Below are 25,007 nucleotides of genomic sequence, written 5' to 3'. Positions count from 1 at the left end.
TAGGCTAGCTGTTATAGGCGTCATATCCTCGCGACTGTTGTTTACATGCGACAAAACCAACATGGCGTTGTTTCCAGCTTTTGCAGGAGGAGCGGCGAACAAAGTTGAAGATTCGACTAAAGGTGATCATACATTCCGTGTCCAAAACTCAATTCAAAGTATTGATTGAACCTCAAACGTAGCGTCTAATTGCGTGTGCTCTGTCAAAATCAGACAATATAACAACCCCAAAGCTAGCCCTGGTCCAGTGCATACAGCGATCGACACTCGCTGTATGCACTGGACCAGGGCTACCCCATAGCCAGCTATTAGCTGATATTTACTTAGCCCTGAAGCATGAGTGACTATAGCTGTCATACGAGCGTCATGTGAACCATAATAGCTAGCTGATATTAAACTATTAGCCAACATGGACTACTTCGTTGAACAGACTGATTGAATGTTACTTCGTGTGAGTGAGCTCAGTACAGGTGGCTCACCGTGGCTGTCTATAGTATCTACTATCTCAGGCTATGGGTGGGCCATTAGCCATTCATGTTTAGTGTTATATCATATCTCAGTGGTTAGCCCAGCCAGCCCTGATCATTGATTGATTGATTGAAGTATTTATTAATAGATTGGAGAATTACAGTACATTTCAAGTGTAGCAGTGGCTCAGCGCCTCTGCCGGATGGCCTCAAAAGTCTAGTATCTCCCCCAGTCCATAGGGATATCCCTTTGGTCTTCTAGTGGTTAAGATGTTGGACTTTCACGGGGGAGACCCGAGTTCGAATCCCGGGCGTTACACAAGCACCACACAAAACTGTTAACTGTGGACGACACCAAAAGCATTACAATTGTTTACAATAGGGTCCACCATGTCCAATTCATCATAACATTTAGAAGTACATAACGACTGTCTGTATTGTACTGTACTTATAGACGTACCTATAGTATTGTATGTAGACCAAATTGTTATGTCTGTGGCTAATGTTCTCCCCAGAATATGGATGCTGTGGATGCTTTTCCAAATCACATTGAATAGAAACATGTGATGTCTTGACTTGCTGTTGTCGCCAAATATGTAGACAACTGGTAATAATCACCCAGAATATGCAGTATGAACTGCTCTTGTAGCTCTCCTTAATTAGTGATCCTCTCTCTCTCTCTCTCTCTCTCTCTCTCTCTCTCTCTCTCTCTCTCTCTCTCTCTCTCTCTCTCTCTCTCTCTCTCTCTCTCTCTCTCTCTCTCTCTCTCTCTCTCTCTCTCTCTCTCTCTCTCTCTCTCTCTCTCTCTCTCCCTCCTCCCACCACCACCTGTCAGATTTAGACTGGCTGAGCAATAAGAGTTTTCGGACCAATGATGCCTTCTCTCTCCACCTACGGACTTTGGAGAAGAAGACCACCGAGAGGCCAGAACAAGAGCACCCAAGGTAGAGAAAACAGGATTCTGGAACAGTGGTGCCACATTATAAAAAAAATTATAGCCGAGCTCGCGTTGATCTGCTATTTTCACAGAACAATCTTGAAGAACAATGTTTTTGAAAGATTGTATGAGGGTGACTGGTCCCTGGCACAAAATATGTTCAGATCCATGGCCAAGTCATTTGGGGGTCCTTCTCTTCCTTGACATGAAAAAGTTTGAGAACCATCGATTTAAACAACATTTAGGAAAGAAGCCCGAATAAGCAACTACACTTTAGAAATGAGCAACCCGCAACTACCAATAGATATTTACAAGCTACTTTGGAGAAAAAACAAACCCAAAGTCGCTTATAATAAGCAGACATAGCAACAGTCCACTGGTACCCCCAATGCTGTTTGTTGTCTTGAATGTAGCATTGGAGTGGCATTTACACAGTATTCAATCATTTAATGTATTATCCATTTGTAACTCAAGAGTGTACAAACGTAACCAAATGGATCGTGTACAATCATATTCATAACTCCACTCTGCTTTAGAATGCTGGCCCACCTTGTCATTCTTTTGACTCTGTAACTTGCATTACAACTGTGCTGCTCAACCTTCCCGATCCTCAGCCTAGGCAGAGAGGTGAGTTCCGAAGAAGAGGTGGAGGAGGAGAGGAAGAAGGGGGAGAAAGACGAAGAGGGAGATGAGCCACCGAAGAAGAAGAAAAAGAAGAAGGAGAAGAAGAGGAAAAAGAAGAAAAAGCACAAGAAAAGGAGTGAGCGCTCTTCAGACAGCAGCGCCTCTGACTCTGACACCATCTACCCCAGTGACCTGAAGAGGGACACAGACAGGTACTACACACACATACTATACACACCAGAGACCCACGCATGAGGGGTTTTGTAATGCTCCATATTCCAATGCATGTTCCATTGATAAAACTTTTATTTTACTTATATTTCTTGAATCACTGGTCAGCGATAACGCAAAAGAAAATCAATCTCCCATTAGACATCAGCCGATCTATTGAATATCGGCGGGCATACCAACGTATCAGTCGATAATACTAATACTAAACATCCATTAACAGCATACACATGCAGTTAGTAGTACTCTTAAACAATTCACACACATTATACATACTGTAAATCTGCATACACTAAACAACAAACAGAGAGAGATGTTGAAATATCATACACATGGACATTGGACACACCGATGCCTATGTATATATGTTATCAATAATATCTAAATTGTGCTCGATATGTCTGTCTGATAGTTTGCTTGTATAGACAAATCCACAGACCGCTGCCCTGTAGGCAATCATAGCTGCGGCGTTGCTGTATTCAAGCGGTGCCGCTCCGCACGGCAGCTACGATTGCCGTTCTGTGGATTTGTCTATCGAGGGGACTTCCGGTGTGTGCAAACTAAATATCTGTTTGACGTTATGCAGGAATGTCTACAGAGTGTCAAAAAACTACTTCCTGGCCTTGACAGCCCATACATCCAAACAGAAAAGTATACAGTACACAGTGTATTTTGTGTTAAATCAATGCTAAAGAGTGGAAAAATGGGAACCAAATGAAACGAGACACTGAAAATTGTACTGTTTATGCGAGGAGGATGATCTTTAATGTATTGCTGTGGTACTTCCTGATGACTTTGATTAACAAACGTGTGTGTGCGTGTGACCAGTCCTCAGGCTGCTCCGTTGGCCAGTCGTTTCTCCTGGTTGGATGACCTAAAGTCTCCCACACAGCAGCCTTTCTGCGTGGACCCCAAACCTGACGCTGCCAACTGGACCTACAGGTCCCTCTACAGGGGAGACGTAGCCACGTACGTACCCCACTCTCTCTGGCCTCTGCTACACCCTCACTCTTTCTGCTTCAACCCTCACTCTCGCATCCACCCCAGGCAAATTTGCGTCGCACTGCGTCTGCGTGTCACATCTGTGACGTCCTCTGCAGAAAACGTAAATCAACGTGAATGCGCGTAAACCTCGTCTTCCCAATCGGAGTACACCATATTTTATAAAGTGAACCCGACACCGTTGGCAGGCCGAAACACTTTATTTTTGTCCATTTTTCACTTTTCCCCCCCAAGGACCACCCCTGGGGGTCCCCAGACGTAGGCAGGCAATTGCAGCTTTTTTTCCTCTCTCTGCGTCACTCGGTGACATTCCTCTTGTGTGTTGCAGGTACAGGAGAAAAGGCAGCTCATCGTTGGGTCTGGACCCTCGCAAACAGCAAGTGAGCTGGGAGGAATCCGAGGCAAACAAGAAACAGAAGGCCACAGACAAGAGGAGGCTGGAAAGATACTTCTCCTCGGCCAGTCGCAAAATGCTGCGATCTGAGCCCGCCGTGCCTACGTTACCCACAATTCCAGAGGGCAGTGATGTCATCAGCCCCACTTCCTATCTCCCTCTAGGTGGCGAGGTCACAGGAACGATGGGTAAGGATGTTGTTGTTTTTTCAATGAATTGTGCTTTATTTGCATGAATGCAGGCATATTCACACATAGACATGAAAGGTGGCTCGAGCCCCTGTCCTTTTACCCGTCGGTAAACAGTGCCCTCTACAGACCATGGATGCAGCATTTACTATGGTGGGGAAAAAAAACCACTGCCTCATCTCCGTAGCGTACTGGAACGCAGCATTCAAGAGAATTGCCCATTTCTTACTCTCCTGAGCATTTTATGTTGAAAGAATGGCCCTCTCTAGTAATCCATGCTGTACGCCGCATCTCCAGTAGAGCTTGATTATACTTAATTGAGCTGGCTGGGAGGTCAAATCAAATCCATAGTCAAATCCAATAGTCATGGTACAAATCCATAGTCAAATCCATCATGGTACATACTGTAGTCATGGTACAAATCCATAGTCTCTTTTGTTTTTGTCAATGTGTGCCTCATGATCAGGGCAACGAGGTTGTGTCCCACTGTTGTAGAGTAATATGCTGAATTGCTCATATAGATTATCAGTGACAGTAACGTTTGTAGGAATATTGTTCACGTTTGTGGAGTTATTCTTTTCAGTATAATCCTAGATTTCCACCAGGGTTAAAATGAGATATTCCTCAAAATCTGGCTAGTGAATACAAATTTGTATCCAGGAACTAGTATCGTAGGTAAATCAAGAACCTGGCATCAGTGTAAACAATATAATATCACAGAATGATAATCTGTACATTGATTTGAAAGTAGAGGATGCCTGGTAAACAATATGGAAGGGGATTTAGTTAAAAAAAACAAAACATTTACTGTACATCTATAAGAAATCAACCTGTCGCTGTCTGTCAGGGCAACAACTGACTTTTCGCTTAGCCGTCGGCCATAACCCTCCAACCTGCAACACTGACTTGTTGCTTGTCTGCACAGGGGCCGTCGGCCATAACCCTCCAACCTGCAATACTGACTTGTTGCTTGTCTACACAGGGGCGAGAGTGGAGGCGTCGCGTGTAAATCCCCTGGGCGTGTACGACGCCTCTACCGAGTGCTGGCTGCAAGGGAAGGGACAGCAGGAGCAGACGGACGGCCAGCCGCAGGACACCCACAAGGGTGGCCCCCTGCTGGCCGGGAGGACAGAGGTCTTTAATAGGCGGCTCAGAGAGCAGCCAACAGACACTCAGCTGTGGATAGAGTTCATACAATACCAGGTACAGTACGCACATTTCTTTCTTTTTAACTTCATTGAGTGTTTCTCAATGTTGGTGTCCGGGGACCTCCAAGTGGTCCTTTGGGAGTTTAGGGGTCCCATGGGGTCCCCGGCCATGTGAGTTCACCCATTTTGGGCGGGAACGCCTTTTGGTGTTTTAAACATTGTTATAATTTAGCTATTGAAAAATAGCAGATCTACAAGCTTGTAGGTCTGCTATTTTTGAAAAATCGTGAAAATGTGACACAAATCTTGAATATATTCTTTCAGAGCAAACGTTTTTAACTAAAATCTTTGCTCCTGGGGGGGTCCCTCCCTGGAACAACATATTTTCAGATGGGGTTCGGAGGCCAAATACATATAATTCTGGGGGTCCTTGACATGAAATAGTTTGAGAACCACTGACATAGAAACATGAGGTTTTTCAGAATATTGTCTATTTAGAAGATTATCAGGTCGAAATGGGTTAATACAGCATCAAAATCAGTTTAACCACTTCACCCCTAGTTTATACTTTGGCTACTTGAAAATAGCCGATCTACTGCTATCTTCAAAACAATTAGTACCGGTACCTACGAATTTGGGGGTCCTTAACATGAACATTTTATGACAATACAATGTTTTCCATTACCTTTCTATCCCTCCCCTCCCCCAGGATGAGCAGAGTGCTGCAGCGTTTACGGCCGAGGGGGAGGCAGTGGAGCACCACAGGGCCTCGCATCGGGCGGTCCAGGAGAAGAAGCTGAGCATAGCGGAGCGCGCGCTGGCCGCCAACCCCAGCTGCGTGGCCCTGCAGCTGGAGAGGCTGAACATCTGCCAGGAGCTGTGGGAGCCCTCTGCCCTGGCCAAAGAGTGGAAGAAACTGGTAGAGCTGTCACGGAATTATGAAGGGTTACTTGACAATGAATTGTCTCTCAAAAGAATGCGGTCTAACAATTACATTTTGTTTCTGTCTTTGAACGTTGGAACCTTATGAATTCCAATTACCGGTACATTTCTGTTTTGGCTTTTATGACAAATAACAATAATACAAATGAATTACTTTGATTACTAAAAGTGGAAATGGCTGATCTGCAAGCTCAAAATGTGCCACACTGTGACGTGTTTGAATCTTGTAGATCTGCTATTTCCACATTCTTTTTCAAATGCTTGAAAATATCTGAAACCTTTTGGAAATGTAACGGAAATGATTAGGACAATTATGCATCTTTGACACACATACACGTAGTTAAATCTATATATAGTCACTATATGTATTATCTAGGAATGCTTTGTTTTGCACTTTCAAGAGATATTTCAGTTCAACACTGAATAGTAAATGGCAAAGGGTGCATTTATATATTATATTTGAGTAATATAAGCAGTCTTCTCTAGATGCCTAATCCGTTGTTCCAGTCGAGTCTAATTCTTACTATTTAGGCGATTTAGCAGACATTGACAATATTTTGAAAAACATAACTAGTACAGTACAGTGGAACTAGGATACCAGGTAAACACTGAACTGTTTTCCTTTGTCGCAGGTGTTCCTCCACCCAAACAGCGCCCCCCTGTGGCGGCGGTACCTCCTGTTCACCCAGAGCCATTTCAGCACCTTCACCGTGTCGAAGGTCAACGCCGCTTACGGCAAGTGTCTGAGCACGCTCAGTGCGGTCCAGGACGGCAGCATGGTGTCCCATCCCACCCTGCCGGGGACTGAGGAGGGCATGCTGGGTAATAAACACACTGTCTTGTTGGTTTTGAACGCCAGGGACGTGCAGAGAGTGTTAGAGGGGCAGTTGCTGAAACTTTGACAAAAATAGCAGATCTACAAGCTCACAACGCGTCACGCTGCAACGCGTTGAGAGCTTGTAAATCAGCTATTTTCAGGGCGCAACCCAGCACTCTTTAGCTAGTGGAGATGCGGTGTAACGACATGGATTTCTAAACTAATTTGTTCAACGCAAAATACTGCGTTCAAGTTCAGAAGACTTCAGGGGAAAAAGCTATTCTCCTGAATGCTGCCTTTCGGTATAATGGCATGGAAAGCAGTGGCCTTTTGCATTTCTTTCACCATTATTATAGTACATGCTGCATTCGTTGTTTTGCAGACGGGTAAAAGGGCAGGGGCTGAAACCCCCTTTGATGTCTATGTGTGCACGTCCCTGTTGAACGATTAGAGTACCAAAGTCCTGACGGAAGTCACAGAAATACGATAGGGTGATCTTAGATCATATGAGAAAATATATATACAGTTTAAATACATTGACTCTCAGGAAACATAAAGGGCCTGATAGACGTAGCATAATTCTATCAGCAGACAACATAAACATCAACTCTCAGTCTGGCATCAGTTCAAACCCAGAACATTGTGGCTATGTGCATTAACGGGTCAGGGCCACCAGGGGGTCTCCAAGGCACTCTTTTTTTATTCTTAACCTCTGCTCATGAAGCACCACTGCTGCTTAACCACTTTCAACCTGGTCCACATCCCTATTGAGGGGGGGGGGGGGGGGGGGGAGTGAGGGTGAGTGAGGGTGCAATGGAGTTAAGAGGTTTTGTCCGAAGCGCTATTTACTACTTTTCATTGGTTCAATATTGTTTTAACCAACACATAGACATAAAGGGTGTTCAATAGCACTGATTTATGCAAAAGAGAAACTCATTATACTAGGTCAATGTTGTTTGGTATGTGTGTGTGTGTGTGTGTGTGTGTGTGTAGACATCTTCACGCAGCAGTGTCACTTCCTGCGCCAGAGTGGTCAGTCGGAGAAGGCCATCGCTCTGTTCCAGGCCCTCATCGACTTCACCTTCTACAAGCCTGACAGCGTCCAGCACCTGTCCACCAGGCAGCAGGTACACACACACACACACAATGGGCCGGGGCACACCTTAGCGCTCAACCCCCGCGGCTGACTGACGCGGAGGAGAGCGTTTCCGGGAATCTGTCTGTCGCGTCAGTCAGCTGCGGAGGTGGAGCTTTTTTCCATCCACCAGCTGTCTAAAATGCCGGAATGACGTCGGGCGTCAGCTTCTTCTGTCCGTGGCTGTGCGCTAAGGTGTGCCCCGGCCCACACACACACACACACTGCAGGTATACAAGGCACTGCTGGCATTATCAAGGCCCGCCAAAATAAAATGCTGTTGACTAAATTGTAGAGTAACTAAACTAAAACTAGACTAAAACTAAAACATTGCAGATGACTAAAATATGGCTATAATGAAATGGAAATGTATTCAAAAGACTAGCTAAAACTAAATCAAAATGTGCTGTCAAAGTGAACACGGGTACACACAACTGCCTGCTTAGTCTAGCTGTATGCGCATAATGTGTGTGTGCGTGTGTGTGTGTGTGAACAGGTGGAATTCTTTGAGACGTTCTGGGACAGTGGAGAGGCGAGGGTCGGGGAGGTGGGAGCCCGTGGTTGGAAGGCCTGGATGCTCCAGCAGGAGAAAGGAGGATGGCTTCAACCTGACGCAGGTAGCGCACGCACGCACGAACACACACACACACACACACACACACACACACACACACACGCGCGCGCGCATGCACGCACACACGCACACACACTCCCAAATACCCATGAATCTAAAGTCCGGCTCCCCGTCAAGCTTAGCTGTGAAAGTCCTGGTACTTTCTTGTACTCTGCATATCGCCAAAGCATTAATGTAGTATTTTACAAGTAAAATCTGCTCTTTAGAGCACTGGTTTCATGCAGCAGGGCACGCAACTCAGACTGGGTTCACAATTCAAGGTTGTTACATCTTGTGAACAAGTACATAAGAGTAAAACTTATTTTTGTTTGGCTTCCTTCAGACAAATTCAGCAGCATGCGTAGGTAATGAGAAGGCGTTTGGTTTTTCTGCTAGGCTGTTCTATGTGGATACTCGTAATATTCAATCTTATTGGAGTTATGGAGAATCAAACGTGCAGTATATATTCATAGCTCTTCCGATATTAAATGAGGGGAAGAATAGAGCAAAGACTTTGTGGTCTTGAGAGTATTTAAACTACACCGGGGGACTTTAACTCATGCACCATTTTGTGTCTGTCTTTCTGTATGATTGTGTGTGCGTGTCCTCAGAGGAGGACGATGAGGAGGAAGACGATGAAGAGGAGGTGAAGGACCGCAGCCAGCCCAGATGGAGGATCTGGTTGGACGTGGAGACTTCCCGCGAAGCAGCTCATTGGCTTCCCTGGAGGCCGGACAAAACCAAAGGCCAATCAGTGGAGGACTGTGAAGACCCAGACAGACAGGTGATGGATGGATGGAGGGAGGGAGGGAGAGAGATGGGTGGAGTAAGAAGATAATATAATTACAGTTTCACTGTAGTAGTAGTTGAAGCAGATTTTGGAGTTCTCTCAATAATATCTGGAGTGTTACTTTAAGTCTGACATAAATGGGTCCATTTTTACACTCTGTATTTTACTGTGTAATGCACTGGCTTTCTATTAGTCTAATAGAAAGCCAGTGCATTAGACCATGTGGGTGGATGTAAAGACATCCGTCCTCTTTTGTAACAACTTAGACTCAAAAGGTAACACATCACAATCTATCAATCAATGGAGGACTAAGCTACTCACTTTTATTTTTAATTTTATCAGCACACCCCAATAAATGTAACGGTTATGCATTTCAGCCAAGAGCCTGAGCAGCCAAGGTCTCAGACCGCAGCCATCTTGCTTGGAAGCACTCGTTTTCAGTAAACCAACATCCTTACGCCTCCTGCATTATGTGCAAATTCAAAACAGTTGGTTTGGACTGTTGAGTGATATCCAACGAGCACTTCCAAACTCAAACACTTCGCAAGGAGTTTCCTGACAGAAAGTAGCTCATAACATGTCTACAGTGGATTTTTATGAAACAAACACTTTGCAGATAGAAAGAGGATAATTGTGTCCTACCTCGCAGGTCCTGTTTGACGACGTCGGTCCGTCTCTGATCCGGCTGTCCTCTCCAGACCTCCGGCTGCGTCTGCTCCTCTCCTTCCTGGCCTTCCTGGGTCTGCCCGTGGACCCTGTGCTCTCTGGCGCCTCCTGTCAGCCCAGCCTGCGCTTGGACGACCTTTCTCTGCTCTCTCAGGGTATTGACAGTGAATGCTTTATTGTATATTTGCGCACTACACTCATTGTTGATTTTGACGGCACATTTTTATTTATGTCTTTTGAATGAAATGCCATTTAGTTTTGGTCATAGTTTAGTCTATCTACGATTTTAGACTAGGGGGATTTATCTTGCGGCAGGGGCCCTTTTTCCTTAATTTGGGGATTTAGTATTGTGTGAGAGGCGTTCCCGCTTTCAACTGGCTATCTTATGCCACCACCTAAAACACCTCCGCTACCCATTACATTATGCATAGGTGTGGTTTGGGCGTTACGCAAGGTGCCATTGCCTTTAAGAGATCCATTATCCATAATCCATTATGCTCTGGAGTGAGCCTTATGGAAGAGCAACGCGTGCTTGGAATACATTTATATTAGATACAGAGGGTTGTTTAGGGTGTCCAGTATCTGACTATCTGCCATCCCGAGCCCGTCGGCCTTTGCTGCATGTCTTCTCCCCATCTCTCTCCCCCTTTCCTGTCTAATTACTGTACCCTATCAATAATGGCAAAAAGGAAATCTTTAAAATAGCCTCAAAATGCTCAAAATGCATTGTGAGCTTTTATTATTTTAAAAGGGGAAAAAAGCAACTTAATCTTTTATTTATTTATATATATATATATATATATATATATATATATATATATATACATACATATACCGTAATCAATTAGTTTGTTTATCTATGGGGGACAAGGGGAGAGCAACGGACTTCAACTCATGCTTCCTTCATGCCTGAGTGTCCAAGTTGCTCCTTTACAGCAAGGGCAGAATCCATTTGGTACCGGCCGACGGGCCGGCCGGTGCGATAGGTCGGCCGGTCCGTGGATAGGTCGGCCGGTCCGTGGGTGGGTCGGCCGGTCCGTGGATAGGTCGGCCGGTCCGTGGATAGGTCCGTGGGTGGGTCGGCCGGTCCGTGGATAGGTCGGCCGGTCCGTGGATAGGCTCATTGGCCGGCCGGAAAAAAAATATATTGGGGGCCCAGGCCGTAGCGTAACGGTCTGGGCACCGGACTGGTAATCCAGTCGCAGTGTGCCGCGGGTTCGACTCCCGGACCCGACACGGCCTTTACTGCATGTCATCCCCCCATCTCTCTCCCGTTTCCTGTCAGCCTACTGTCTGTCCCTTCAAAAATCAATAAAAGGCGTAAGCCGCAAAAAAATATCTTAAAAAAAATATATATATATATATATATATTGGGTGTACACTGTAGTCACCAGTCTCACTTCCTGTTTTTTTCTGCCAGGCAACAACGATCTCCAGCAACCTCTGACCTCCCACGACCTCCTGAACGCCGGTGTCCACCCCGTGGGTCACATGACCACCCTCCTGGGAAGCAGGAAGTGGGCGGGGCTGGGGAAGCAGGGCGAAGAGTTTGTCGCCAACGCGCTCTACATGCTCCTCCCCCTGGTCCCCACCCGCCACCGAGCCGCCCTGTCGCTCAGCTGGATGCGCTACGAGAAACTCAAGGTGAGGACAATTTACACTAATTGTCCTTACTTCGTTCAAAGGTCTTATCAATGATACTAATGCCGATACCGTGCATGTTGGCTCACTGGAAACACTCTGCTACACCAGTGGGTCTCAACTAAGTGCTTAAGGTTCTTTGAGAGGATTCCAAATGGCCCATTTGGTTCCATTTGTGCACGCTCAGAGTTATAGGAAATATGAACCACATAACTTCCCCTTGAGGGGGGGGGGGTGCCCTTGATAGTCGGAAAAAGTCATGAGATATTATTATAAGAAGAATTCATGTATTATTTAATAGTAATACATTTATTATTTATGCGAGGGAATGAGGTGAAAAATGAATTTCTCCTTTCTATCTCCGTCGTTCTACTTTTAGCTGTCTCATTCAGTCAGAAGTAAGATAGAAACGTACTGTATGTTGTTGAATTGTGTAGTTAAGGTTTAGTGGTAACAAGACATAATGGATGGCATATCGAATACCGTTTTTGTGGTCAACCTCAACTTTGATTAAGGTCAAATTAGAGCAACATTATATTGTATTTATTTATAAGACCTTGTATGGTAAGCTTCCTTTGTATTTGTCTTTGCTTGTAAAATAAAATAATGCTGCACATTTAATATGCTCACAGACACACATTAGATGTATCAATCCAGTGAACAAGGAAAGACTGCTTTCATTTAATATGCATCCACAAAAATGGAACACACTTCAGGACTCCCTGAAACTGGCTCAATCGGTCTCATTTAGGGTGCTTGTTAATTAATGGCACATTACATAGTGACTGCACCCGTTTTATGTAAGCATATATTTATCTGCATCTGTGATTCGTTTAAATGTCTTATTGTTTTTCATTATATGATGTATATTGTATAACTGTACATATTTTACATTATGTGATCAGGGCGTCCTTGAAAAAGATAGATTGCTCTCAATGGTCTTCCCTGAATAGATAATAGATCTGTGAGATGAGATTGGATCAAAAAGTGTCTGACATAAAGTCTTTGTGTGTGTGCGTGTGCACCAGGTCTGGCGTTGCGTGCGCGGCAGCAGCAAGAAGCGCATCCGCTCTCAGGGCAAGGGCAGCAAGCGCGTCGCCAAGCGGCTGCTCAAGGAAACCGACAACCGCTCGTCGCTGGCGCTCTGGCGCGAGTACGCCCACCTGGAGTGGCTGCTGGGAAACCGTGACGACGCCCGCAAGGTGCTCTCCACGGCAGTGGCGGCGGCGGGTGGCGCACCCGGGGCCAAGGCGCCGCCGCCGCTGGCCGACCACCCCGCCCTCTGCGAGCTCTGCCTGCTGTGGGCCCAGCTAGAGGTGGAGGAGGAGGAGGAGGTGGTGGAGGAGGCGAGGAGAAAAGGAGCGGAGGGAGGTGGAAGAGGAGGCCAACGGGAGGTGACCAGCTCTCCGGCGGTGCGCGTGCTGACCTCGCTAGCGGAGGGTACGGCCCCTTCCCCTGCCTCGTCCCAACCCTTGTCCCCCGTCTCCATTCTAAAAGCCAGGAGGACATACGAGCAGAGCCTAGCAGCCGGTCTGTCGGCACTGGACCAAACTCTTCACAACTCACGCGACGAAGAAAAAGGTACAAGGACAAGATATTTTATACACATATTTGAGTACCAATATTAACACGTCTGAAAGCAAAATATGACACTGTTCTTAATGAAGGTAGATGTTCCTATAAATTAATCTGTGTGTCTGTCTCACGAAAACATTTCACATATGACAAATATGACAAATATAATAACTGCATAAATATAATTTACACTAAAATCAGTCATATTCTTGTCATCTGGACCTTACAGTGTAGCCTAGTTATTAACAACAGCTTGAACAAAATATCTATAAACCAGAGAGGGTCACTTACTTGTAAAGAATATTATGGCTTTGATGCTATAGATTAGATGTGGGCCTATTTGACAGTGCGGAAACATAATTGTCTTGATGCGTGTAACATTAACGAGCGTCAGCTACTGTAGACACACACACCTGCAATGCTCTGAACTGAAAGTGACTGGAGTGAGTGGACTATGTCTCATTTCTCTCCAAAAGCCCCTGAATATTATGGAACATGATTAAGGATTACTGTGATCACGGTAAACTCTCATTTCACATCACGCACACACCATACAGTAAGAACTCCTCTTTCTTTTCAAGAGGACGTTCTCGGAGAGAGGCTGCGTCTCAGTGGTCTGGTGGGCTGCCACGCTCTGTTCCAGTACCTCACCGTCGGCATCCAGGCCGCCGACGGCGTCTACGCCGAGGCCAGAGAGAGACTGGAGGGACTGCACGGCACGCTAGGCTACGCTAAGGAGGCTGCTGCCGCCGCCGCGCCCAGCCCGGCCACCGTTGGCGAGGAAAGCAGCCGGACGGGTGCGGTCGCTGCAACTGCCACTAAGTGCCGGCTAGCTCACGAGTGTGAGGCGTTGGCGCTGCAACAGGCGGCCTTGCTGAGGCGCCACACCGTCACCAGTGTGTTTCCCCTGGCGACGCTGAGACGGACTCTGACGTCTGCCCTCTCTGCCTGGCCCGTCAGTGCCCCCTTGTGGAGTTTGTACACGCAGGTAATGCTGGGAGTCTTTTGATGAACGATAAAGACCTCGTTTTTGTTTTCTGAGCTCCCGTCGAAGCAGTGTTCATTTTGACGGCCAATTGTTTCATTTCATTTTAGTCATATTCAAATTAGTTTTGGGCATATTTTAGTCTTTTGTTTTTAAGTCTAGTTTTAGTTGACTGTTGTCGTCGGATTCTCTAATTGTGCAGATAATAATTATTAACAATAATTTAACTTGGTAAAATGCAACCAAATGGACCCGTACGGGACAATTTGGTTTCATTTTACACCCTCAAGAGTTAAAGATCTACAAGGGTCCATTTGGTTACCAACTCTCCATCATTTAGCTGGGGACCATGTGGAATCCCACGTGGTCCGCAGCCCACTGCTTGAAAACAACTGGACAAAAGTGTATTTTGGCAGGCCGTGATGCCGTTGTAAGGTCTGGTTTATATTTAACTGCATGCAGCAAATGGCAGATCTAGTCTCATGCAAACCTGCGAGCACAATAAAAGCGCTTGGGCCCACCTTTTTTTTTGGTGGGTTTCCACTGTTAAGGGGTCTGTAACTTTAAGAGTTAAAGAATTTTGTTTTTTTACACTCTCTAAGTTACAGACCCTGTAGGGGTCCTCTTGGACCCCCTCCGGTGGTCACACGGACCTGATGCTGAGAACCAGTGGTTTGTCCTTTTGTGTCAAATCGTTTTATCTGGTTTGTGATCCTGTCTGCGTTCTGTCTTTCTTCGGCATGCTACCTCTCACCTCGCAGCTGGAGAACCGCTACCATAGCGCAGGCCGGGCGCGCCGCTTCTTCCACTCCGTGACCCGGTGCAGCGGTAGCGTCGTGCCTCGTCTATTTGCCATCGTCACCGAACAACAAAGAAAGCGACTGGTCGACGCCGCGCAGAGGTAATAAGTATTGTGAGCTTGTAGAACGGCTATTTTTGTCTACGTTTGTAGATTGGCTAATTTGGTGTAAACGGAAAAAGAGCAGACCACGAGACGGGAGGGTATAAGTGGTTATGGTCTTTCTTTAGCACTTGGACTGCCACTACCTGCATGACTATTTATTATATAACTGTATTAATACTCTATCTGCTGTATTTTGCGTGTCTTATGTACAGGTCTTATTACTTAACTTAATACCTGGAGGCGTGGTCAATGCTCTTTGGCCACTCAGAATAGCCAAATGCATTGATCACGCCTCCAGGTCTTAAGTTAAGTAATAAGACCTGTACATAAGACACGCAAAATACAGCCCTATGACTCTAAGGGCTGTATTTTGCGTGTCTTAAGTACCAGGTCTTATTCCCTAACTTGAGTAAACTAAAGACCTGGAGGCGTGATCAATGCTCTTTGGCCACTCAGAATAGCCAAATGGCATTGATCACGCCTCCAGGTCTTTAGTTTACTCAAGTTAGGGAATAAGACCTGGTACTTAAGACACGCAAAATACAGCCCTAAGCCTGTTCCGTTGCTTCCGTAGGCCTGGTTCCTATGGCGATACCCTGCCCATCCTGCCAGAGAATGGCCTTAGCAACCGCATCCGGGGCCTATTTGAAAGCACCATAGCAACGGCGACTGGAGCTCACTGTCCACTACTTTGGAGGATGTACATGCACTTTCTGGTGAGACGGGAAACACGCACGTACGCGCAGACACACATCTGTTTTAATAGCGTTGTGGGAACATCCCAACTCACTTTCTCCTCTGACATTAGGATTATTTTACCAGGTTAGTCCCACTGAGATCAATTATCTCCCTTACAAGGGAAGCCTGGCCAAGACAGCAACATAGAAATGTAACGGACAAAAACACCAATAAACACAAGGAAATATACAATAAAAGCGTCCGATATAATTAAAATACCTACAGAGTCGGACAGCTATGTAAGTACCAGCCACTTCATTCACAATTTGTACTAGAGATTTAAAATCAGGCAGATGGGCGTTTCCCCTAGCATAGCTTCATGAATGGAACAAGCACTGATGACTGGAAGCTACGAAAGGTCAGAGATGTCCGGCGACCAGCTTTGCAATGAAGAGTATAATGATGAGCCAGGGCTTCACCTGTGACAAATCTCAGTGTCCTGCGGTTATCTAACATGTGCATTCGCGTAACGGCAGATCACCATAATGAGTAGTACTGGTGAAAAGGTTTCAGGGACCAGTCCAAAAAAGAAACGGAAATAAGTCCTAGATGCATCCTTAGTTGTTGCCGTTGCCCTACAAAGTAAAAAAAATATTATTTTAACAATAAAAAGATCATATCGGTGAACAAATATGTTCCAACGCCCCTCTATACCAGAAAGCACGGTGGCTGGGCCAGGCTAAGACCAAATAAATATTCATCAGGTTGTCCTTCCTGGAAATCTGCATGTCCTAAAAATAGGACATGCAGAATAGGACATGGGCAGATCAATGTTAAGTATGCCTTTTAGTGCTTTGTGGATCTCTGCCCAGAAAGGCTTTATCACTGGACAATCCCAAAACATATGCCAGTGACCAGCTTCCCGAAAACCACGCTGTTGTCTCCAGAGAAATGTGCTTTCTGCTTTGGTGATGCATGCTGTAAAATTGGATGGAAGGGACTGCACACACCAGAGAACAAAGATGGACAACTTATTAGTTTTGCCGTGAGCTTGCTAATAAACATAAAACGTGCCATGCTAATAAATCATCAGTAGTAGTAAGTTGTCCACCTTTGTTCACTGTGGTTTACAGTTCCTTCCTTTTTACAGTTCATATGCATGCTGCCTAGACTTGCAGGTTTTTTGTGGATGTGCAGGAGTATTATTATTTTGTTCCAATAAACCCCTCCGTCCCTCCTCTGCACCATCTCAACCTCGCCTCTCTTGTTTATCTCCAAACCTTCTAACCTGGGCTGATCCTCTAATGTAGTAAAAAAAAAGAGAGATCTTGTCTTGTACCTCCTTGTCACTCCCAATACAAAACGTAGAATCCTCAATTCTGCCACCTCCCGCTCCTGTCACCACTGCCAAGCCGTACATCATGGCTGGTCTCACTATCATCTCATACATCGCCCCTCTCACTCTGTCACAAATCACTCCTGACACTTTCCTCGATACAAGTGGTTACCCCACCCTGTCTGCACTCTCTTCTTCACCTCTCTGCCGCACTCGCCATTACTTCCCCCAGGCATTTGAACTAACTCCCCCTGGCATCCTCACCGTTCCAATGTTCCCACTCAATGTTTTGGGACATCTATTGTTAGATCCTCATTATAACCGCAGATATGCTCTGAAAGTGTGGGGGAAACATATTTTTCATTTCATTAGGTCTTTAATGTCCTTTCCATCTGGCGGCAAACAATAGGTATGGTATTTGGCTTCATGACTGAAAGGCGGTCATCTGGACCAACAGGTTTTCATCTAAGGCTTTTATGTACTTCAACAGAAAATGGAGAGAAAGAGAAAGGGTTGATCAGTAGCATAGATAGTCTGTACCACAAACTGTGTGTTGACAGATGCAGAGTTGGAGATAGAATCAAGCAGTGAGCCACGGAACACAAAATGCTCATTAGCACAACTCAATGAACTCATTATCGTTTCCACCGGCAGATAAAGATTTGATGGCTTTCAGGAATGTCCATTGTTTGAATTGTATTTTTTTATTTCATTGGTAACTGAATGATAATACGAGATTTTGGTTTGTGATTTCTAACTGCCTAAAATAGAGCCAGTCTGCCTCAGAACCTGTCTTTCTAAGCCTTTTCACAGGGCTTGTTTCTCATGTTGTACAGGAGACTAGATATGTATTCTTGTACATGACAGGTCGAGTACCTGCAGTGATTATTAGCTGCTGCCAACTAGGTAAGGATGTACAGGATCCAACTACGTACAGGATGAGGCTGAATAATTGACAAGGCTGATTGGAAGGCTGCAATGCAATGCAATATTACTTCTACTACTACCTTACTACTATTTTTATTTTACCAAAAAGGTTCGAGGCCCGTTTCAATTGAAATGATTGAAACGTATATAAGGCCACCACTGAACGTAGAGGTGCATATCTAAATTATCGATCAGTTCCGTAAAAAAAAAAAAACTTTAGCCATGCAGATGCTACATTGTCATTAAGATCGTAACAAATCACACCAAAACACTGTTTACTCGTTTTATAACTGTGTGGTTTACTTTTGAGAACACAGTGGCCACTAACAACAATAATTTATGGCAGAGGTTTTCAACTGGTGGTCCGTGGACCACTGGTGGTCCGTGAAGGTATTGCATGTGGTCCCTGGCCATGCATTTTGTATGTTTTTTTATCGACCACTAGTTGGAAAACAAACTAGTTCATTAGACCTGGTGATGTATGATGACGTCAGTTACTGGGAAGTCGGATGTCAAGAACTTCCACAGAAAGGGAGTTTGAATTTCAAGGAAAAGTGAACCGGATTGACTGGTTGAGTCTATTATTGTGCCCATATAATCATGCAGGTTAAGAGAACAGGGCAACCATGCAAAGGAATAGCTCCGGACGACTAACATATATTAAATTACTGACTGTTAAGGGCTTGATTTAATTCACCTCAAATTAACAAATTTGATATTGCTTTTAATATCCCCTCACTCAACTCAACAGTGGTCCCCAGGTTGATTATTAGTCAGCGTGGTGGTCCCTGGTTCATAATCAGTTGAAAACCCCTGATTTATGGGGTGATGAAGGTTGGATGTCTGAACCGTCTGTGTCAATTGGAGGCACATGGAACAATAACTAAATAAATAAAGAAAACATAGTGTGGTAATGCGGAGGTAATGGAAACAAATTAGTTCAAGTATTTATGGGGAACATTTGTGAAGATTACGTATTAGGCCGGGCACACAACGTTCTATTTGTACACTTTCAGATTTATGGGGGTCTGTTGAGTGTCGACTAGCCTCGATACCCAGGCTTTCATTTCGTCTGCGCGAAAGATGAAAGCCTGGAAAAAGCCGTGGGCTGAACCAGTCTAAAAGTGGGAGTCAACCCTTCCGGGTGGGCGTCGCTCTAAATGATGTGACGTAGCGCTGCACTAGGGGGGAGAGGAGGGGCCGGGGGTGACGGACAGATCGATGAGATCCAATCAGGGTGCGCGCATTTCTGAGGCGCGACCCGCCCCTCTAGACCAGAAATGTCTCTGCTTAGGTCAGGCTAAGTGTCGACTAAACCATACCGAACTGGGGTTTCATTGAACTGAAAAGGTTGTCTGTCTGTCTTTTGTAGGTGTCAGAGGGAAGCGTGGACAAGGCAAGAGGAATGTTCTACAGGGCTTTACAGAACATTCCCTGGGCCAAGGTGAGTCCCATGATAGATAGATAGATAGATGGATAGATAATTATTTATTTTTGTGACGTGCACCAGAGGTGTGTGTGTGTGTGTGCGCGCGCGCGCGCGCGCGCGCTAGTGCATGCACACACCTCTGGTGCATGTCACAAAAATAAAGAATTATCTATCCACACACACACACACACTTTATACAAAGCCATCATATCCTCATTATGTCAACCAGTGTTCCCCTTGCCTTACTATAATTTTTACTATAATTATTTATGGTGTGTGTATGGACCCATCTATGCATGTGTTTGCATTCGTTCATGCTCAAATGCGTGTGTACGTCTTTCTTTCCGTGTGTGTGTGTGTGTACGCGCGTGTGTGTGTGTGGTCAGGGTCTCTACTTGGACGCCGTACAGCTGTTTCCTGAACATCTGCAGGAGTTTGTAGATCTGATGACGGAGAAAGAGCTACGACTCAGACTGCCCTTAGAAGAGCTTGATATACTATTAGAGGACTGAATGCATACACACACACACGCACACAAACACTGGTATACCATCTAAAACCCATTAAGATGCCTTCTAAATCAGTAGTCAAACTTTTTCGTCCCAAGGAAACCCAAAATGATTCAATTTTTCTTTTGGGAAGTGTTGGGAACCACTGGACTAGAAGACTGGACACACACACACACACACATGCACATTTTGGAAATAACTCGTCCTACTTCCGGGCCTCTTCAGACTTCCTTCACAATTGTTACCGATGATAATCTGCTACACCAGTGGGTCTCAAAGTGTCCTTGAGTGGGTTTCAAATGGCCCTGTACAGGTGTGTAACTCTGAGAGTGTACAAATGGAACCAAACCAATGTCAATTGGGTAGGCCTATGGCAAGCTATGGCAGGGGGGAACAAATAAATAATAAATTGAAATCATCATCGGTAAAACGGTGAAGGAAGTCGTAAGACGCCTGTAAGTAGCAAGAGTTATTTCCAAAATGGCGTATGTGCATGGAGCCGTTTTCAGTTAGCTTGATTGATAATGCACCTGTGGCACTCTTAACACACTGCCTGGGAGGTTTAGGACTCGAGTCCTATGAGTTTGAAACCCATCCTCACCCTGTTGTTGATATTCAGATGTGCACACACACTGTTTTCTTGCAGAGGGCTATAGTTTGAAGCCAAGACAAATGATAGGTTCTAGTAGTACTATAAATTGTAAAATAAAAATATATATTCTGATGTAAGTTGAATTTTGTGTGTTGCAGCTTTGGACAGGATTTCTTGAAAGTGACCCCATACATAAAGGGGCTCCTGTTAAAATGGTGTTGTCAAGTAGATATCCGGCGTATTCTTTTATGAGTCACTTATAACGATTACAATAACAATTAAATAAACCTATTATAGCAAAAATGAGGGAGGTGGTGGGTCAGTTCTGAATATAAATCACTACAGAAATCAGTAAATAAGCTTAACGGTGATTTATTAAATCAAAAGAAAAATAAAGTTCTCGATCACAAAATGTTCACTTAACCAAATCAACATAAAATAAATCTCTCAAAAGGTAGGGGTGTGAAGTCCAAGTGTCCTAGCACTGTCCAAAACTAAACTCAGGTGTCCAAAAAAATAAAGCAAATCCAAACCAGTCTGTAGAGTGTGGCCAGTCTCCTCTGGCCGCCCTTAAACTCCTTTGTAAAGTCTGGTCGAATATCCAAACTCCAGGAATGGGAAGAAGGTCTCTAAATCCAAAGGTATAATCCAATATTAAAGGTATATTCAGTGATTTCACTCAAAAACCTTAGGTTTCGTTTTTGGCTGTGGGACCCAGCCTTTCATCCAATCAGGATAGAGAGCCAAAAACGAAACCTAAGGTTTTTTGACCCCCCGGGGTTAACTGGGGACAGGGAGGAACTCCTTATGGCCAGCACACTCTATAGTAGAGAGGATTATCACAACAAAACAAAAAAATAAGTGATATTTGAATTAAGTGAAATCACTGAATATACCTTTAAGGGAATGATCCAAAAAGGAAAGAATGGCAAGACTTGGGAAATATTCCTCTTGCTCACGGCAGTAGCCTGTCTGTCTCTTTGCCCCTCCACTCTGGACTGACAGAGTCAATCTCTCCAGGTGGCTCAAACAATGTGATTGCCCCTCACTCCATCAGCCAGGTGAGCTGTGGGCGGGGCTTCCCAATCACTGCCTGTTGCCATAGCAACACATGTATCCAACTGGTTTCTCATGGCATATAGTCCAGCAGATAACTAGAAACATTTCATAGCGCAGCGGATTGGTAGAAAATAATAAAATACATGAAAAATGGTGCATAGCAAACAAAAAATGCTTGGAACCAATGTGACTCTGGGCACAGATGTTACACACTTGAGTAATCGTAACCTCGATGAGCTCAACAAAGAACAAAATAAGTACTGTGGGGGATACAAATGAATAAATAGGCCTATGCTGCGATCGGTGAGGGAGAAACTGCCAAGAATGAAAATGTATCAGCACTGCCTCGTTGCCAAAAAATACCCCAAGATGGATAGAATTGAGTGATCCTCCATCCAACTTTTCAGCTGCTATGGATGTTCATAAATAAATGTGAAGGACTCTCACATAAACCAGAATTTTGGAAGAGTGCCTTTGTGGTGTGAAAGTTGCCCTAATACTGCATTTTGTACTGTGTAGCACGTAGGTAAAGGTCTTCATTCTTTCACGGACCCCCTGGCATCGTTTGAACACACGGTTCCAGACTACTATAAAGAGTGATGATTTTAATGAGACAGATGGTAATGAAGAACGCCCGGTGTCTGCTACTGTTTATTGTCCCATATGACTTTGGCTCAAAGCTGTCCTTGAATGACTTGACAGGGAGATGGATGGGCAACGGTACCTGTTACCAATAGATGTACATACTGCAGTGTAGTCTATTCAAAGTTGTTTAAAACAGTTCCTTTTTGAGTGGGTGAAACGCAAACTAATATAAAGTGTGCTTCTAATGTACATTTCTCAACTCCAGACTTTAAATTTACGTTTTTACATTTATAGAGATTTTTTTTCTCACCATCTGCATTGCAGCATTAAATCTGGGCCAAAAAAGCGATATTGTTTTGTATAAGCCCTGTCCGTCCCTAATTCACAAATTAAACTGCAGTTTATTTTGGAGCCGGGTCTCGTCCATAAATAGTGTCTCCTCCATCATGGGTTGGACCCTGACATGTCATTTTCAATCAATGATCCTCTCTATCATTGCTCAGCAGATCGCAGCCATAAGCATTCAATCAACTTCACAGAGCCAATTGTCAGACAGGATTGAGATGTCAGTCAGCTGTGGTGGAAATTATTGTACAATTTTGAGGTATTTGTACTTTACTTAAGTATTTCCAATTTCCATTACTTTTGTACTCCTACTAGATTTTTTTCTTTTTTATTACACAACATACATAAACCACTTCAGCCCAATATATCAAAGAGCTTGTAGATATGCTATTTCAACAGCTTTTATTTGAAAACTTGAAATAAAATATTATGTTTTGTACTTTTTGAATTCTGGACTTTACTCTGTCAGTCAGTAGCATATTAGACACGCACTATCTATTTGTGAGTGATCATATAAAATCTGGTTACAACGTATCCGTCCACGGTTCTCTCTAGCGCATAAGGATTTATTTGCCCTGAAAACGAGAATTAAAGGCACCTTTTAAACCAACAGACAAACTCGCAGCCTTCAGTGAGTTTGAGGTTGCCTAGCAGCCAATATGAGGCAGAAATGAGTACCCCATGTTGCACTCTCAGAATGCCTTGACGCATTGCAGATCTTGCGTGGCCAATTGCGGCCTCTGTACAATGAGCATGATATTGCAGGTCTGCTCTGGCCAATCATCGGCGGCCTCTCATAACGCAACCGCAACTTCCCATAGCAACTTCCCTGGGCGCGACGTTTATAAATGTATCCTTCCGCCCACATAAAACTGCGCAGCACAAAGTAGTCCGTACATTGCGTCTTGCATGGCAATAAGCACAGGCAGCAGGCCACCAATGGCAGAGTTACTAATATTCTCGTATACAGCACGACTAATTTCATTAGATGATATATTTTAAAGTGCAAAAAGAAAACCTGACCTCTAGTGAAAGTTGTCTTATTACATTTGTTATAATAAGCATGTTATAGGCAAGCTTGCCGAAAATAAATATGAAGATTTTATTTAACCCATGCCACAACAACACAAAGTGGGGAAATTCCAACAGATAACTTAATGGAGAGGCAGCTTGTCAACACCACCACCCCTATGGCAGCATATGGTGTTACTGAGCTGTTTGCCTATTTCCTTTATAGGCTATAACCTCAAATTCAATCAGACCTTCAGGCACCAATCACCCGTTCTACACACAGCTAGGCTTCAACAGGCCACTCATTCCAGTCACAACAGAATGAGCACCTTCTGTTGTAATAAATAAAGGTACATTTTAATTCAGTACTGTTGAACTTGAAACCTGCTATGGGGGGTAAATAATTGTCTGCTAGAGGCTGCTCTGTGACAGTCATTTTAGCTTGAAGCTGACACAATCTTTAATGGGTCTTTGAATGAATCGGTTAACATGTAGCCTACAAACATCAATGGGCCTGAATATGAATGAACACAAATGTAGGCTACAGTATATCACCAATGAATACATAACATCAACGAATAGCCTATTTGAATGAATTTTAAGTTTACTTCTTGTCAGTGCGTGTCTGTTACTGTTCTGAGCGTACCATATAGGCCTACATGTGCAAGTGCGCAGAGTCAAAGCACAAGCAGTTATTTATTCAACATACTGCAAGAGTCAGTAATACAAAATAATTATATAGTAAGCTCCCATGTGGGGGTCAAGCTTGGTTCTGGAGCTAGCACAAGAGAAAACACGCCTCATTTAGTTTTGAGCTCTTATGGATGTTACCAAGCCACGTTCAAACACAATTTCAGATACACCAGAGGACAATTAGAAACATAAGTGGTTTAGAAGGATTTATTACGGATATTAAATATGACAGTTTATTATAGCTTTGGGACCCAGATGGCAGCCTGTCACCTGAATCAGTAAAATCTATCTGCATTGTGATTTTAATGCCTGCCTGTAAAAGTGCATTACCGGATGTAGCAGCAAAGAGACAGAGCAATTGTTTTAACCTACGTGATCACACTGAAATCCAATGTATTTGAACGTGTATTCAAATGGGAATTGCTATTTTTCAGCCTGTCTAAGCAGTCCAATAATTCTTTGTGCAAATGAACAATTCACTCCCACAGAAACCAATTAAGACTCAAAACCATGTGCCATGATCCCATATAAACTCTTATGCTGCTTCAGAAATGGGAACATGCATTTATGGACCCACAGAATACTTCCCTTCCTTTTCTATACTCTATACAAATACATGATGCTCCTGTCCTGAAAATATAGCAGAAATTAAACAAAGAACGTAACAAAGAACAATCATTTATCTATGAAACCTTCAAATATGATGTGATAGGTAGATTCACATTCACTAGTGGCATGATGACCCTCAAACCTTTTCATATCAAGGAAGACCCCCAAATGAATGTAT

General features: G+C 44.3%; 1 protein-coding gene across 1 annotated transcript; it reads left to right on the top strand.

Annotated features, from left to right (window-relative positions):
• Positions 1-43: 43 nt before the first annotated feature.
• On the top strand, positions 44-21,177 carry nrde2 (NRDE-2, necessary for RNA interference, domain containing). The gene is made up of 19 exons (XM_083791194.1): positions 44-122; positions 1,303-1,411; positions 2,019-2,240; positions 3,085-3,225; positions 3,587-3,840; positions 4,823-5,043; positions 5,698-5,907; positions 6,563-6,752; positions 7,741-7,874; positions 8,379-8,499; positions 9,107-9,279; positions 9,935-10,106; positions 11,372-11,595; positions 12,621-13,173; positions 13,749-14,155; positions 14,914-15,053; positions 15,631-15,772; positions 19,370-19,441; positions 19,813-21,177. The coding sequence occupies exons 1-19, from the start codon at positions 62-64 to the stop codon at positions 19,936-19,938; spliced, it is 3,672 nt and encodes a 1,223-aa protein (XP_083647320.1). The 5' UTR covers positions 44-61; the 3' UTR covers positions 19,939-21,177.
• The last annotated feature ends 3,830 nt before the right edge of the window (positions 21,178-25,007 follow it).

The sequence above is a fragment of the Protomyctophum parallelum genome (genome assembly GCF_964188405.1).
Source record: "Protomyctophum parallelum genome assembly, chromosome: 20".
In the NCBI taxonomy this organism is placed as follows: Eukaryota; Metazoa; Chordata; class Actinopteri; order Myctophiformes; family Myctophidae; genus Protomyctophum; species Protomyctophum parallelum.
Note: the sequence above shows the minus strand (reverse complement) of the source record. Positions and strands in the feature narration are given on the sequence as shown.